This window comes from Carica papaya, chromosome 5 (genome assembly GCF_054855325.1).
Source record: "Carica papaya isolate Zhongbai chromosome 5, ASM5485532v1, whole genome shotgun sequence".
Lineage (NCBI taxonomy): Eukaryota > Viridiplantae > Streptophyta > Magnoliopsida > Brassicales > Caricaceae > Carica > Carica papaya.
Window position 1 is genome coordinate 39,184,003 of NC_142313.1, and position 17,794 is coordinate 39,201,796.

Sequence of the window (17,794 nt, forward strand, 5' to 3'; positions counted from 1 at the left end):
AGTTTTGAAGTTAACATAAAGAAAAAATAAAAAAGTAAAACCAAACGGCTCATAATGTTTTCAAAACATTTGTCTTTCGCTAATTTATTAGTGGGGATATAGTTCTTTAATGCTTCTAGCAGGTCAAGTGGTTTCATGATTCTACCCTTCCCTTTGTTTGAAATCCCTGTTTTCATCATCTCCTTTGTTTGATATCAACCAAGACTATAAATAAAATAGGAGTCGTCATTTGCTTGAGAAGCCGTTCAACTGTTTCTTTTGTCATTTCTCTGTTGTGTCACGAGAGAATATTTGAACTTTTAGAGGGAGATCCAGTTCAATAATTCAGGATTGGAAGAGAAAAAAGAGCTGGGAAAGGGAAGCTGAACCAGTTTCGGGACATTGGGTCTCTATCAATTTTCTTCTTCTTTTTTTCCTCTGAAGAAAGCTGTGGTGCTGGGAGTATCTTTAGTTTGATGAATGTTTTCATGGTGAAACTTGCTCTGAAATGGGCTTTTTGTGGTGTCTAAATTCTTATACCCTTTGACCTCTTTACATTTTTTTTTTGTTTTTTTGTTTTGGTTTGCATTCAAATCTCACTTTCCCTCTGCTCTTGAAGTTTGAAAAAGGGTCTTTTTCTGTTTGTCTTTTAGGGTTAAAAAGATGCAATGAGAACCGTGAGCTGTTATTGCAGCTGTTGATGGTCTTTATGCAATTTTACATTTTCTTGGGGAAAAGGGACCACCGAGATCTGTCCTTTGAATTGTTCTTTTGCTTCTTCTTTCTTGTATAATTCTCTTTATCATTGTTCTGTAGATTGGGACTTCTTTTGCAAAGTAAACTCTCAGTTTTTCTCCTTACTTTTCCCCTTTTGACGTACTTTACTCCACATCACAGAATCTCGGTCAAAGCCTCATGCAGTCTCTGGGATAATCAGGTGTGTGTGAGAAATCTCTCCATTTTCATATTTCCGTCAATTGTTTTCTTCACTGCAAAAGTTAGGGAAAAGGGTGGTGAAAGGGACCAACTTGTCCTTCTGAAACCCAGCCTCTAATGCTTTTTGTGGTATGTTAATGGAGCACTGTCCTTTTGACTTACCTAATTCTTTTGAACTTGCCCTTTTTTTTTTCTTGTTGTTGGGTTGCAATCATATCCTCATAATATTGAGAGATTTTTACTTTGCTTTTTTTCCCTTTGCTCTATCTTTTGCTCTAACTTTTATGAACTGAAAATGTAAATAATTACTGTCAGTTATATTCACTCAACAAATTGCAAATTATGTGTCAATTTTTCATTCATATTCTTTTTCGACAGTTTTCCTATCTATATCTGTTAGTTGTATGTCTTGCATCAGAAGCCAAACTTTTTGAGCTCATAAGGGTCCTAATTTTGTTTGTATGGTTGTATTGAAAATGACTGGTAGCTGGGCATTCATTAAGTTTTGTTTGTCTATATTACATGTTCACAGGTGGCGCGGTGCTTTCTCTAGTACTTTATCTCACTATGACCTGCATTTCACTTATACTAAGATTATTAATGGCGAACCCCAATTAGATTTCCCAATTAACAGTATTCTAATTTTTTTATGGTAATCTAATTCTGGGATTTTTTTTTTCCTGCTTGTTTTCACAAGGAAATAGCTAGATGAATATATGGGGTTTTGCAGGCTGTTAGTTGATAAATGCCAAACTCTATTATTACACCATGTGTGACTTGCCAGTGATGCAATCTGCTTTGAGTCAGTAAGGCAGCACCATCGTTTTTCTTCTCCATCTGTTGCTTTTTACCCTTGGTCTTTTGCAATGCTCTACCTTCTCACTGTCCGACGGGATTATATGCAGAAGTGGTTGTACATCAAACTGCTCATCTCATGAAATTAGCCTTTGCGATCCAGAAATTCAGTTGGAGGTGAGTTGCTTTTGGCTTGTTTTTGAATTCACAAGTATCTGCTTTAATTTGTGTTAGTAGTTCTCTGATTTTCTTCTTCATGCTTGCATTTGGTTTTTTTTTTTCCATATTTGAATTCATTTAGTTTATTCTCATGTTTATCTGGTTGAAGTTTTATCTTCACAAAAAATTTTCCTTAAATTTTTGGGGTTCATTCTTGTACCCTTGATCGAGTACTAGTTTTTTGTGGCCAACTGGCACAATTCTGATAGATTGAATGGCTCTTTCCATGAATCAGTTCAAAATGAGACATTGGTGGGCGCATTTTTTGGCATATCTTCCATTAGTAGTTCTAACACATCTTTTTCCCCTTTTAGTTTTGAAATTATCCTTTATTTTTTTGCTCTAAATGTGCTAATTTGTGCAGGGGAGTAATCTCAGTGGGGAGGCTAGAAGTCCTGGATCCTGTGAGAAAAGCAATGCTTCTTATTGTACCAGATTTCAACTTGAGAGAGATGTGAGCTCCTCCAACATAAAACTTAGGAGCCCCACTGTATAACTGTTCACTGATTGCATTGCCTTTTGGATATGACATAAGGAAGCAAGTTGCCAGAAGGCACTTTTGGTTATTGCCCTCATTATGTAGTTCTCTACACTGATTGAGTATATATTATTTATAGATCTGTCATTCATTATTGAGGCATTTAAACCAGGTAAATAGACCATAGTTACCAGAGCTGATTCTCTCCTGTTATGACGTTTTCTTAGATCAATAGACACTGGAAGAACCCAAAATAAATATTGTAGAGCTAAATATTGTAGCTAGCATAAAGGAGCTCTTCCATTCTTATGTAACTGTTATTGAAACAGGTACAAAGATTACGAAAGCAGCTGCAAGAAGAGGTTGAACTGCATGCCATTCTGGAAAGAGCTATAGAGGAAAACACTGTTGAATTATTGAGCCCCTCATGTCTCCCACATCATGTATGCTGCTTGGTTGATTTTTTCTTTGAATTGGTTGTTTCATTGTGAGGCGATAAAAAAATTTTGCATTATTGATTAAATAAGCATTTTCCAGTAAATGATTTAATATTGTTAATGTGTTACTCGGATGTTTGTTTCATTTTTATACCTTATGTTACGGACACCGGGATATGGTTCCTCCTGATCTCTCTTTTTCATAGGTAATGTGACCTTGGGAAGGGTGCATACAGCATGATCATGTGTCATTGATATCCTAATTGGTGCTGTTCCTTATAATCCCAGTGTTAACTTTTACTTAGTTTTACCATCAAACTCAAATATGTAAGGCTGTTCGGAGCAACTCTTGCATCAGCAGATCGGTCCATCTTCTTAGCTGATTTTTAGCTTTGAGAATTCACCTGACAGTTTCATTTTCATCCAGACTATGTCGGGCTATTTAGGTAGTTTAAGGGTAGTCAAATAGGATAGATGAAGGACTTATGTTATTATTCGGGATGGAATGGAGATTAAGTAGTATAGTGTGTAAGAGGATTACCATAAGACCCTTAAACTAAAATAGCTAAAATTTCTTACATAGTTAATTTTTAATGGATTTAAAATATGTTAATATAATACCCTAGAAATATTGTTGGTTTAATTTATAAAAATGATTTCATTATACTTCTTAAATTATTAATTCAATAATAAACAAAAATAAAAAAGCCATGATCGCTGTAATATGGGGTATTTCCTGCTAGATTGATACTGCTGATGATCAACGGTTACCAATGTGATGACAAAGATGCCTAAATCAATTGTCTATTTTATTTCCCCTCTCTGATAGGGTTACAGGACAATAGTTTCAGGCTGCATACAATTCCGGCTGGCGTTTGCATGCTGTCCATGGTAGAGTTAAAAGAACTATAAACTAAGCAAAAAGAATAAGCATATAAAGATCCTAGGTCTCTGTGATTTGATGATTTGTCTGGCAACAGATACCTTGAACTTTACATGTTTGACATCCAATTATGATATTGAGTGCATTTCTCCTTATTTGCTTTTACAGTTTATGCATTCCACTGGAAACAGAAGACAGTTTTCTGTTTGTATCTTTTCATTGTTTTAAATCAAAATTTGCTGATTTCTGCCCAGGCTCAGGAGCTTCTATCCAATATTGCAGTTCTGGAGGATACAGTCTCAAAACTAGAACAAGAAACAATCTCTTTGCATTTCCAACTTAGTCAAGAAAGAAATGAGCGGAGACTTGCAGAATACCGTTTGAGACATTCATCTTCTCCCTCAGTAAGGATTTGTCCCTCTTATGCCATGAAAGGAATCAATTCTGAGTTAAAGCTTCTGAGTTTGCTTTAACTCAGAAGCTTTCCCGACTATCACATTTTCTTTGTCATTCTTCTTTTTTTTAAAAAAATCATTTTCTTAGTCTACTACTTATTCGTGTCTCTGTTCTTGTCTCCTTTTCCTTGTGAATTTTCCATTTTTTTTTTTAACTGAATTAACAAAGGTATTATTTTTGTTGGTGATTTAAGTAGCCTGAATTTTCTTTTTTTCCTTCTAAGAAAAACCCTTCATATTGATTTACAATTGATTTCTAGTTCAAGTGACTTCGTTATATACTCAAAGCATGAAATCCACACTAGCAAACCATATTGTTTGCTATTTTATAAATTTTATGAGACAAACTTCTAATGAGCATTCATGGTACTCACCATCCAAAGCTTGCTGTCGTATTAAGAGCATTTCTGAAACCGCAAGAAAACTCTTTATGGTATTGTGCCATTTCTTTTTTCTTTTGTTTTCTTCTCTCAACTATTCTTCCTTAAAAAAATTACTGTAGGGGAAGGAGTTTCATCTATTTATAATCGGCTCTGACCATATAAAAAATTATTTGCACTATGGATGCCATTCTCATATCTAAGAAGCACGTGAAACGAACTTGAACATCAAAGCTCCTCACTGCTTTATTTGGTTGGATTTAGAATGTAGTTGCTTTGTTTGGTCCTTACTGCTTTATTTGATTTGGAAATTTGAAGAAAAGTTAACTCCTATATCTTAAAATCTATTTTTTGGGTGTGTCAATTGGATAGCACATTCCTACCATGTTTCATCTCTGATAGTATTTTTCCCTGAAAATTATCCAGCTTTCACCTTCTTCGAGTTGTCCGAGGCATTCTGAACAGTGTCATTCCCTGGAAGATAATTCATTCCATCACCCACGAGACAAATCATCAGAATGTGCTGCTGAATCATCTTGTACAGAGTTAGTGATGAAGGTAGATTCCTAGTTTTCATCTTTTCTCGGGGGCTTTTAATTTTGGTAACTGGGATAAAGATAGGAAGGTTTGTATTGATACTAATGCAGGAAGAAAATAAAGCTTAGATCAAATGCATCTAGCAGTAGAAAGTATTTTTATAGTATCTATTGTAGTCTTTTCATATATTTTTGTCTTATATAGGCTATTTAGTAAAATAGATCTAAAAGATAATTTGCTTGTATCTATTGTGTTTTATTTTTCTTTTCCTAGGATGAGTTGGCACCGAACTGTTGGGAGGGTGATGCAACACTGGTTTTTATTGGTACCTTTTTGATGCTACACTTTTGATAGGTCCTAAGGTGGTGACAGCTGACCAACTTATGTCACCTTTCATTGGTCCAAAGGTGGTTGTAACTTCCCAATGCCAACTTGTCATTGGTCCAAGAGTAGTGGCAACAATTGGATCAATTAATTGGCGACTTGCAATTGGTCTTTTCTTTTTTCATTTGCCTTCTTCTATTTAAGGAACTTGATGCAGTCCAAATGGGATGATGATGTGATATAGGACAAATTATGGTTAATTTACTTAAGATCTTGGATATAGAACTCAGATATCATACATAAGAATTCTTAGATGTCATGCCTAAGAATTCTTGAGCATCATATTTAAGGATTTGATTGCTTTACACAACTAAAAAGACAGAGAAAATTCACAAGCATTCTTTAGTGAGTACCTGAACTTATTGAGACTAAAAAGGTTCTTTTAAGAGAGAGATTAGAAACATACCTATAGTGCTTCCTAGGTAATCTTTACCAAATAGGATTAAATTAAGAACATTAGTACTAATATTATTAGAAAATACTAAAATGATCCAACTGACTCATAGCTGAAGCACCACAAAGAAAGTTGAAAACACCACTCATTACAAAGAGGCCAAAGGGTCATTGCATAGCCTAATTGTCATCAATCTGGCCACAACACCTTGCTCTGAACCCTCGATTTGCAAACTCCATGACCAGAAGAGCCTAGCGCTGAAGCACTGACATTTGTCGATGACCAGTGATCAGTAAGTAGACATAAAGCATGCACACACCTTTGAGTGAACTTCTCCATATTGCCTCAATTCTGACCTTTTTAAACCAGGTTTTACCTTGTCGATTATTTTAAACTGGTTTAGGCCTATTCCAAGAAAGCTTTTCACTAGTTGTAAGTTCCAATAAGTCATTCTCTAATGTCCTATTCTGAAAAACTTTAAATATGTGGAATATTGAGGAAGAGAATGAGCTATAATTCACATATGTTAATCTTGATAATGCTTTATTACCCGAAGTTATACACAACTAGACAGTTAAAATAGACGAAGATTTGAAGCATTCTTCGATTTTTCAAAGCTTAATCCTTTGTGTAGGTAAAGGAAAGAAGCCTTTCAGTCATGAGGGTTATGCGAGAACCTTGTTTCATTCTCTGTAGTTGAACGACTTAATTTTTCAATCCAGCTCTTCTGCAAAAACAAGTTGGGATGGACAATATAAATAGGTTGGTAACTCGACAATGTTTAGTTTCTATTCATCATGCTTCTATGATTCAATCTTCTATGATGTAGCTTGTGAAATATTCACACATATTCTTATAGGGTGACATTGGCAGTATAATTGATATGCAGACTACCAATACTTACCGACTTATTTTTGACATGAAGAATGTAGTTTTATGTAATTTTAAAACCTCTCACTACAAGAAGATGCATACATGTCAATGGCCGGAAGAGCTTGCCTTCAAGAGAATGATAAAGAGAGGGAGCTCGTTGGAATTGAGGAACAAAAGATCTGCCATGTCTTCCTAGGAGCAAAGATTTCGAAAATCCTCCAATCTTTCACCTAAAGAGAATTTTATATAAGTTAAGTGCATAGAGGAGCTTGCCAATTGAGAAAATGGAACCTCAACTTAAGGATCATGAGACAACAATTTCACGAGTTGTTGATTTCATTTTATTTTTAGTGCCTTTATGTTTATGATCAATTACATGTCTCCATTGCTTTTGCTCTAGTGAGGATAACCAAGCGTGAAATTTACAAAAAGGTCTTTTGGGATGCTCCAATGTGTTATTGGATACTTCGACACTTCAAAACTCAAAGTGCTCTTCAATCAGGGGAAAATGTTATATAATGGGTTCCAATAGATCTTCAAAATAGCCTTATGGGTAGTCACTGGGTTATTGCTGGATCTGTGAAAGCAGAGCTCCTTGCTTGGGAGAGTCTTACTGCTAAAAACAAGTGTTACAGGCTAATCCCGCTAACAATCTTCTGGATTATCTGGAAAGAAAGAAACAATAGAGTTTTTGAGCGTCTTGAGGTGAATTTTGCTAACATCAAGGACAAATGGTTACATCTTTTTGGTTATATTATTTTAGGACACAACCTTGGTAGTTTGGAAGATTTTGGTTCCATTGTAGATATTTTTACTAATCTGTAAATTACTCACACTTTGTTCATGGGCGGTGCTCCCTTTGCACCTATATCAATACACTCCAAACTTTTATTTCAAAAAAGAAAGATCTTCTGAATAGATTAGGGATTGTATTTCTAGCTAGTGTACAGATTATTATAATAGCATGGCTAAGATTAGGACTTTATTAGTATTGGGGTTCTATTTTAATTAGAAATTTAATGATTTACGATCTAATTTATGTTTTCCTTATTATTAGTATTTCTTTTTTTTTTGGATGAAGCAGTATTAGTATTCCTTAATCATATAATATTTATATTTGTATTAGTGTAATTTTATTTGGGAAAAGTTACTTAGGAAGCAGCGTTAATACTTTCATAATCTCACTTTTGAGAAAGTTAAGTTATTCAATAAAAGTTCTTTGATAAGTTTCTCATTGTTTTTTGGTTGTATGATGCAATCTACCTAAGTGTGATGCTTAAGATTTCTCAAGTGTAATACTTAAAAATCCTAATTATGATATCTAGGTGCACTGCCAAATTTTAATGTAGGCAAATTAATCATAATTTCTCCTACATCATTCTCTAGCCATATTGTTCTCTCACTTAATGAAATAACTTAGACAGGCATTAACAACAAATTCCTTCCAAAAATTAGTTCATTGTAGCATTTGATATATGTTACTTTGCATCAGAATGCAGCTGACTTGGTTGCACTTTCATGTGAGAAGAAAATATCAAAGAAGATAGCTGCCAAATCAACTGAGTCAATAGATTTCAGAAAGATACATAGAGTAATGCCATCTAATGGGCTGTGGAATCACCCTAATCAACTATCTGAAGAGATGGTGAGATGTATGAAAAGTATATTCATTTCTCTGGCAGATTCAGCTATACCATCTAAATCAGCTTCATTGGAGAACCATTGTTCACCTCTATCACCCCGTGAACATCTTTCTAGTTCATTGTGGTGGTCATCATCAGAACGCTCAATGATCTCATCATTGGTGCAAAGCCCTCAAATTGACATGCAGACTAACTCTGAACTTTTGGCATCAGAGAATGTCTTTGACCCCTATAGAGTACGTGGAAAATTAAGTTGGGCAAACATTGGAAACTATGGATTAGCAACTGAAGTTTCTTGGATGTCAGTTGGGAAGAATCAGCTAGAATATGCTTCAGGGGCACTAAGGAGGTTCAGGTAAGATATATAACCATTATGGTTTCATTTTATGCAAAGTTTTAAGATCTGAGTTTATACAATAAAGTATTGAAAATGGCTGCAAAGAATCTAAATATTGTTGCTGAATTTTTATTAGCATTTCTTTGCTATCTAATCTGCTTTGACCTGATTTACTTCCATTTTGTGTATCAGTACAACTTTAATATTACCTTTTCGGAATGGCTTTTTGTATTCTCGTGTCTCTATTTTCCATTTTATCATTTCTTATATTTCCATCTTGTTTTACTTATTTCTTAATTCTATAAGCTACATTCACTATTTACTGCTCCTCTTGTTAATGTAGCATTCACCAAATGCAATGAAGGATCCTCAAAATCTCTGTAAATTTTTAATTCCGTGGCCACTTCATGGAGCCATTGATTCTTTGTTCTGAATTACTCTGATGGATCATAATCCAGCTCTTTTTTTTTCCCTTCTTTTGGGTTTAGACATAAAAATGACCTGGTTCCATGATGGGATTGCTTAATAAAGGTCTGTAGTTAATATTTTATGCAGGTCAGGCAAATGATGTTAAACTCATTGTAGATCTCTTTTTCTCTTTAAAACTATTAAATTATAATTTATGGGCGAGAGCTGATCAGTGTAATTTTGATTGTTACTTTGGAGAAAAGAACACTTGTGGAGCAACTGGCCAGAGTGAATCCTATCCACTTGAACTGCAATGAGAAGCTTGCTTTCTGGATCAACTTGTATAATGCACTGATCATGCATGTGGGTTCCTCTAATTCTTTTACATATGTAGTTTGAGCAGTAAATGAACTGGTCAAATTTATAAAGCATATTGATGATAGTAGAAGAGAAGTTATCATTCACATCACTTCTCTGTTATGTCTAAATTATGGGCAGGCTTACTTGGCCTATGGAGTTCCAAGAAGTGACTTGAAGCTTTTCTCTTTGATGCAAAAGGTTTGTCATCTTGCTTTCAAGATTTAGTTCATTATTGTCCTTAGTACAAAATTAGAAACTACCATTTGACTAACTTATTGACTGAAATTGATAACTGTTTAATATAATTGACGAATCACATAATTGTCACTTCAAATCCCAAGTGTAGATTGATTGAGAAAATTCGTTATTATTTAATTTTCTGTTAACATAACTTTACATGTTTTCTCCAGTGTGAATTTTGTTGTTGGCAGTTTTATTTCCTGTACGAGCCCTACAGGCAAAAGCCAAAAAAGAAAGAGCTCTACATCAGTATATATCCATGCACATAAATGCCAGAAAATTGCATCTGATTGGTTAGCAAGAAAACAAAGGGAAAAGACGGAGAAATATTAGAGTTATCCGAAAAAGAAGAATCAAATACTTAACATGCATCATATATACGTAAAACATGATTACTTCTCTATAACTCTAATATTTCTCCGTCTTTTCCCTTTGTTTTCTTGCTAACCAATCAGATGCAATTTTCTGGCAGAATCAAATACTTAACATGCATCATATATATGTAAAACATGATTACTTCTCTATAAAACACGACATCTCATCCTTATTCTAGAATTCTTTACATGCATCATATAAATTCTATTTCACGAATAAAAAAATGCTATTTCTAATGTTTATAATTTTGTACAAAACTTTATTGTTAGAGAATCATTGTTGTGAAACTTCTACTTTTTCTTTTGTTTCTCAGGCAGCGTACACTGTTGGGGGGCATTCTTTTAGTGCTGCTGCTATTGAATATGTAATCCTGAAGATGAAACCACCTGTTCACAGGCCGCAAATTGTATGAACTTCCTCTTAATATTTTAATTGTTCTTCACTTTATTCTTCCCCTTTTTCTGTCTGATTAAACTCCTCATTCAAAACTGTCATCAGGCATTGCTTCTTGCCATTCACAAACTAAAGTTATCAGACGAACAACGGAAGGCTACAATTAATGCATATGAACCGCTTGTAGCTTTTGCCCTCAGTTGTGGGATGTATTCATCACCTGCGGTAAATTTCAACATTCTTTGAATTATACAAAGGACATGGTAACATTTTTTGCCTTGTATTGGTTAATAACATATTAGGAGCATGCATTTGCAGGTGAAAATCTACACTGCCAAAAATGTGAGGATGGAGCTAGAAGAATCTCAGCATGATTTCATTCAAGCTTCTGTTGGGATTAGCCGGAAAGGGAAGCTATTGGTGCCAAAAATGCTTCACTGCTTTGCCAAAAGCTTTGTGGATGATACAGATTTAGCTGTGTGGATATCCCATTACCTTCCACCAAATCAAGCTGCATTTGTTGAGCACTGCATATCACAAAGACGGCAAAGCCTCCTTGGTTCTCGAAACTGTGGCATTTTTCCCTTCGATTCACGCTTCCGTTATTTATTTTTACCTGAAAAAGTTGAGTCCAACAATACCTGTTTATAGAAACCGGTGAAAGTTTGTATAACTTTACGGCCTTGTTCTTGTGGGTAAATTCAGATAGATGGTAGGCTGCAAATCTGAACTCATGGCCTCTGTGTAAATGATGAGGCTGGTTAAAGTTTTGATCTTTTGCCTTTTAGAAAACCTAAATCCCTTCTGGGTGTTGTATATGTTAACTGGTAACAGGAGTTCTGCTGCTGTGGTGCAGAAGTTCAGGTGTTGTAATTCCAGAAATGACAATGAAAAGTCAAAATAAATTTGTGTAGAAGGCTGGTAATCTCAGTTGCTGAGATTAACAATATTTTTTATTAACAATATTCTTAAAATTCATATATAAATTACAGTTATGCTAAATGTCCACTTAATTGCATTTCCTCAAAAAAAAAAACTTGAAATTATATTTTTTACTATAAATATTTTGTTAAAAATTATTATATATTTGTTTCTTTTAAAAATTAAATTAATTTATTTTAAAATTAATAATAGAAATGTAGAGTTTATTTAGTTATTTGTGTTTAAAGAAATTAAATTGAGTTAAATTTTTCATAGTATTTAGTTTAAAGTCTTGTGGGACAAATAGTTATTGTTTTTCTTTGTTTAGGATCTTGTTAGTTATAAGTATAATTTTTTTTGTATAATCTTAATTAGGGCAAGGAATAAGATGTAATGATGAGATTTTATTTTTTGCAAATAGGAATTTAGACAGTTATAGAATAGGCACAGATTTTTTCATACATAAAAGTTAAAACCTACTTGAGAAAAATAATTTGATAAAAATATAACAGTTATTCACATGATACTATAAACTCTTCATGCATAAATATAGTTTAAATATAAAATATTTAATTCATAAACGATCTACATAGATAATTTATCGAACGACATTCTTTTAGATGGTGCCAGATCAATTGCTTCCACCATTTTTATTAAGAACTAGAACTCGATGCACCAAAAGAAGGTCTCACGCATGAAAACAATCTCCTCCAACCATGCCTACTATTGTTCCCTCCTCTAACAAAAGTGGTGTTGGCCCTCATATTCCTAGCTGGACGACCACCATTCTCATGAAGCTCATATCGACATACAGGACAAGTATTGTGTATCCTCAACCATGGAAGAATACAACTCTCATGATAGACATGATTGCAGGGCATCAACCTAGCCTCTATCCCCAGATCAAATGGCTCTTTACAGACCGGACAATGGGAATACTTGTCAATCTCAAGATGTTTGTTGCTTATCTTAATAACTGGCATTGCATCAATAACGGCCTGAGGTGTTGGAGGAGAGGCGGCACTCCGATCACGATTCCTTATTATCATATGAACAATGTACTCAATAGTGAGAGACTCTTGACCATCATCAATATTCGCTCCAATATTAATTCTAGCTTGATTAGTGTTACCATTGTCATGATTACGACCAAGAAAGAAGCGAGCAGAACCATTATGCAGGCGTATGTTTGCAGGATTTAGAAAACCCATCATGTTCCGCACGAAAGCGTTGATAGCAGCCGATAGCCTTGATCTCCTTCCTCTAGTGCCATCATCAGAAGTTAAAGCTCGAATCTGTGGCTCGAAAAGCTGGATGTAATAGTTAGCTTCATGGTCTGAAAGTCGCATTACGAATCTACCATTGCAACCAGGGCAAATAGGTAACTGGCCTTGGCCAGCAAAGCGAAGGTTACAACGATAGCACCAATGGGTAAAGCCAGTAGGTTGCGACATCTTGCTTTTTATACTTTCTGCATAAAATAATTAAATAATAATAATAATAATAATTTTAAATTAAAAAAATATATATTAAAAAATCAATTTTTTTCTTTTAATTTTAAGCACCAATATTTAAAAAAAGGTACATAAAAAATAAAGTAAATCAAAAAATTTCAATTGTAATTAAATATACATATAACAATAATGATAATAAGAATTGCAATCATTAGAATGTAAATTCTCAAGCTAAATAAATATTCATGATCGAAAGAAAGTAAGACATGAAGAAATACATATGATTATCTTCTAATTCAACTCTATATAATCAATGAGCACTTAACTTATTCATTTAAGAATATACATATTTTCTAACTTATGGAATATTTAGAGACTTGAAACTTAAATGTTTGCTCAAATGTAGGATGAACTTATCTCTAAACTTAAAATTCACATTTAATAAGAAAATATTAAAAGTCAACTCGAAATACAACATTTATAAGTAATAATATTTTCTTTACCGATAATTTGTATTTAAAGAAGAAAGAAAAATTTTAATCTAAGGAATAAATACTTTTTCAAACAATTAACACTGTAAGTTAGAGTTAACAATAAATTGAAACAAAGAAATTTAACAATTTATTTATGATTAGATTATGAAACTCTGTGAACCAATCATGAATTAAACGCATGCTAAAAACTTGACCAATATATTGTTGATACTAGGAAACATACTATTAGGTAAAAATAAAAAATCAATAATGAGAATAAACGATTAAGAGATTAGATTTCGAGATTATCTAGCATTATTAGATTTATTGCAAACAAAAAAAAAAAAATTTGAAGATTGTCTATCCATGCATTTGTCTATTTAGGTACATCGATATAAATAAACAAATCCATTTAGGTATGTTGATAATAAACAAAAAAAAATTTAACAATTTGTCAATAATTAGACCATGAAACTCCCTAAACCAATCGTGAATTAAAGCATTCTCATGGCCTATGCTTAAATGTATGCGAAAAACTCAACCAACATATTGTGGATGCTAGCATACACATTATCGGGTAAGAAAAAATCAATCGTGACAATAAGCAATCAAGTGATTAGTTATCGAGATTAGCTAGCATTATATTAGATTTTATACAAACAAAAAAATGAGGATTATAAAATTGATGGTATTTGTCCATGTATCTATATATCTATTTACGTAAATATGGATATAGATAAACTCATTCATATAAAAGAGTAATTTAAGTAATATATAAAATAAAAAAATTACGTTAAATCTATCACGAAATTGAGATGGAGTCAAGACAAGGACCACAAACATCTTTTTACATAAAAAAGATCATTGATGATAAGAAATAAATAAATTTACTGCAATTAGAGAGAAAACTTATATATCATATTTATATATTTTACTCGAATATACATACCCTAGTTACTCGAAACGTAATTGAACACTAAAAACTTGATCAGAAAAGATATGAGTGATCTCTCATGGAGATGTATTAAAAAAAAGGTAGAATATTACTGAATTGATAAAGAGTGACAAGAGTTGATTTAGAGATTTTAGGGATTTTAGAGGATTTCATGGATCTTTTATTAAGCTTTTGGTAGGTGGAGATGGAGGTTAAATGACTTTAAGTGCATCCATAGGTTTGTATGTATACCTTCACACAAATAAATATGAAACCAATTTGGGTATGTTTATATATATATAGAAATTTATAATAAATACATTAATATTTTTGTTATATATATATATAATATACGAAATGTAGCCAGGGTAGATTAGGATTGACAACGCATTCATTTATTTTTCCAAAATTGGCAAAATGAGAAACAATTTGCCTAGTACTCAAGTTTGTTTATACCATATATGTCTAATGGCCTAAGTACCATTATGGTCTCTGTAACATTTTATTTTATTTGTGTCGGCTCACCCCCTTTCTTATAGGGGAATGGTCGGTGCACATATTACACTTAATTTAGATAAACAACAAAATTTATTAATACAAAAATATGAAGAAGCATTTACTTCCCTTGATTATGTACAACTGAAATATAGAGTGTGAGACTCTAAAATTTTTCTTACATTACAATACAAATACAAAACAAAATAATAACCTTGATTTCATAGTCTAACTTCCAAAACTTCCTCTCATATCACTAGTTGTTCTGCAGCGGTCTCCTTAGTATTTGAAAGGTGACAGGAGAGTAAGGTTCAAAATCTCAATACAAAAAACAATGACAACATAGCTTAATACATGTTATATATATATATATATATAACTTTTCGCACACATTAAAAATATATATATCTTACATACTTTAATAAATGTTATTCACAAAATCAAAATCATAGTGTTACATTGCATAACGAGCTATACTAGCATCACCATTATGGAGGTCACTCACCCACATTGTCCAACTATATTATGTCTAGGAACACACTTATTACTTTCACTGATTCTCTTACTCGAAATACTAAAATGACAGAGTATGTACACACTGATTAGCATACACCCAAAATACATTAATAGCAGAATATAGTCACAATGATTCCCTAACATAATGTAGGTGGAACCCGACCCATACTAGGTGGGTGATACACATAAAACAAATTCACATTTGAAATCTCATTTACATAATTTCACTTAAATCATCATATGCTTTAGTAAATTCATAGATCAGTAATATAATCTAATATTTTCATAAGTACATAGTCTTAATGCAGTCATAAAATCTACTTACTTTAGGCCCTATGCAATCTTAGTTCAAACTTTCACTTTTATCTTATTGCTCTATATATTCCCTCGGGCAGTGTCTCTTTTTATAATTTCATCAATTTTCTCTATTTATTCAGGTAGATGTTCCACTTATATTTTCTTCAATTAGAGTATTTACTAATTTAGAACTAAAAAATATTCTTACTATATGGGAATTTATTCTTATGAAAAAGATACCTGAACTACATAACTTATAGTACACGTTACTTTAATTTTAATAGAGTCCCAGCTTAATTCTTGTCATTTTTCTCTCGAAAATTTGGCAAAAATTCGAGATATTATTGGTCACTTTCTTGACCTAAAAATAATCATAATATTATTAAAATATTTATCCAAAAGCTCATCAAAAATTGAATTCAAAGGCAAGATCAATGCTTGTCTTACGTCGCGGGTTATTGGATTTCTTTTATTGTGGCTTGCTCATTCCTTTTCTTCTTCTTTCACTTGTTTTTTCTCTTTTTTTTTATTTCCCTCACAATTTCAACAAAGTTTTTCCAAGAATTCTTTACAATTTTTCTTACAAAATCGTCATAATTCTTGGCTTTTTCCCTTTTTTTTCACCTCACAATTTCCTCTATGTCTCTTCTCTTTTCTCTCGGCCACTTATGCCTCTCATGCCTCTTCCCCCTTCCCCCATCCTCTATTTATAGGTGAAGGGGAGCCAAAAGAATCGGCATGGAGAAGAAATATGGCAAGTCAAAAGCTTGCCTCCCTTAACGCCTCTTCATCTTCATCTCTTTGCCACCTCATGCTTGATCTAGATCTTTCCTTCGTTGCCTCTCTTACTTCACATTTTTTTACCAACTTCTAGCTGCCTAATGGATCAAATTTAGGCTTAAGTAGAGCCCATTTTGTAACACCCAAAAATTTTTATTTTATTGGAATTTTGTCTAATTTTGTTTTATTTTAATAATTAAATTATAAGGTTTTAATTAAATATAATAGAAATAAAAAAATAATAATAATAAAATGGGGTAAAATTATTTTTGGGATTTAATTTGAAATTGATCTTGAGAAAAAGTGGTGAAAATTTGGATTCTGATGGTGTTTTTGAAAAGAAAATCAAAAACCAGGGGTCAAAACACAATTTAAAAAAATAGCGCCACGTCAGCAGCCGCGTCAGCAGCCCCGGCTAACCAGGAGATGCCGCGTTGCAGGGACGCTGACGTGGGAAGCCACGCGGGATGGCAACACGTGGGCGATCCGTGTGCGGGCAATCGGACGGTCCAGATTCGTTCCCGTGCGCACGGACGACCCAGATCAAAAGTGCACATGGATGGCCCAGATTTCACGCGTGCAGACGGCCCAGATTTGATCACGCACGGATGGTCTAGATTTATTTCCAATTTAATCGCGATCGGACGGTCCAGATTAAATCATGATGGAAGTCTCAGATTAAAAAGAGAAGGTTATAAATAATCGCATCCACACCCAACCTCAAACCCTAGCCGCCAGAACCCTCGCCGGAGAAGATGACCCAACCACTAGAGGAACCGGCCGCAAAACGAGGTAAAATTTCTCTCCTTGGCTCATTTTTCGATGCTGAGCCTCCCTGTGGCCAAATCAGAGCCAAACCACCAGCCAATTGACCGAAAAACATCGCCGAAATCCAGCGGCGCCGCCGCGGGTTTTTTCGATTTTTGCCTCCGATGAGGCCCTTTCCAATTCCCGTTCGATGTAATTTTTATACCACTGTAACCACCGTCCTTTTCTCTACAGGTTGACCAGAGCAAAACACTGAATCACAACTCGCACCCGGCGACGATCACAACTCGGTTTTTTTGGAAATTTTTGGCCCACCGAGGGCCCTAGGGGTGTTTTATCACAGGAACCAATGCAAGTTTGGCCAAATTTGGCCGAAAACGGCCAACCCAAGGCAGATCGCCGCCGTGGGCGGCGGCACTGTCGCCAGAGCCGGGCGGAGCCGCCGTGCCGAAATTTTGAAATTGATCGAAAGGGCCTTGGGTCTGATTTGGGGTTTTTTGGGGACATGTACAAGTACCGAAAGTGTGTTTCAGTTTTCGGAGAAAAATTCAGGGAATCTAGGAACTGCCCGTAGGCGCAATGAGAGTCCGATTTTAGACTCCGAAACAAGTAAGGATCACTCACCCTATTTCCTATTACAGCATTAAATA

The 17,794-nt window shown here is 34.0% G+C and overlaps 2 protein-coding genes across 15 annotated transcripts; one reads left to right on the forward strand and one right to left on the reverse strand.

The window, feature by feature from the left end:
* Positions 1–128: 128 nt before the first annotated feature.
* LOC110813914 (ubiquinone biosynthesis protein (Protein of unknown function, DUF547)) lies at positions 129–11,422 on the forward strand. Of its 14 annotated transcripts, none has more exons than XM_088220821.1 (14): positions 129–470; positions 633–916; positions 1,646–1,721; positions 1,821–1,887; positions 2,294–2,383; positions 2,737–2,850; positions 3,982–4,131; positions 4,989–5,120; positions 8,243–8,748; positions 9,402–9,501; positions 9,637–9,696; positions 10,427–10,519; positions 10,612–10,731; positions 10,825–11,422. In XM_088220821.1, the coding sequence occupies exons 3-14, from the start codon at positions 1,684–1,686 to the stop codon at positions 11,155–11,157; spliced, it is 1,803 nt and encodes a 600-aa protein (XP_088076947.1). In that variant the 5' UTR covers positions 129–470; positions 633–916; positions 1,646–1,683; the 3' UTR covers positions 11,158–11,422. The 14 variants fall into 14 exon arrangements, with proteins under 14 accessions (XP_088076947.1, XP_088076949.1, XP_088076948.1 ...); XM_088220823.1 differs by having other exon boundaries at positions 129–385; positions 796–916; positions 1,613–1,721; XM_088220822.1 differs by having other exon boundaries at positions 129–385; positions 796–916.
* Positions 11,423–12,067: 645 nt separating this feature from the next.
* On the reverse strand, positions 12,068–12,842 carry LOC110813983 (uncharacterized). The gene has a single exon (XM_022041286.2). It carries the CDS (start codon positions 12,774–12,776, stop codon positions 12,081–12,083), a length of 696 nt encoding a protein of 231 aa, XP_021896978.2. The 5' UTR covers positions 12,777–12,842; the 3' UTR covers positions 12,068–12,080.
* Between the last annotated feature and the right edge of the window lie 4,952 nt (positions 12,843–17,794).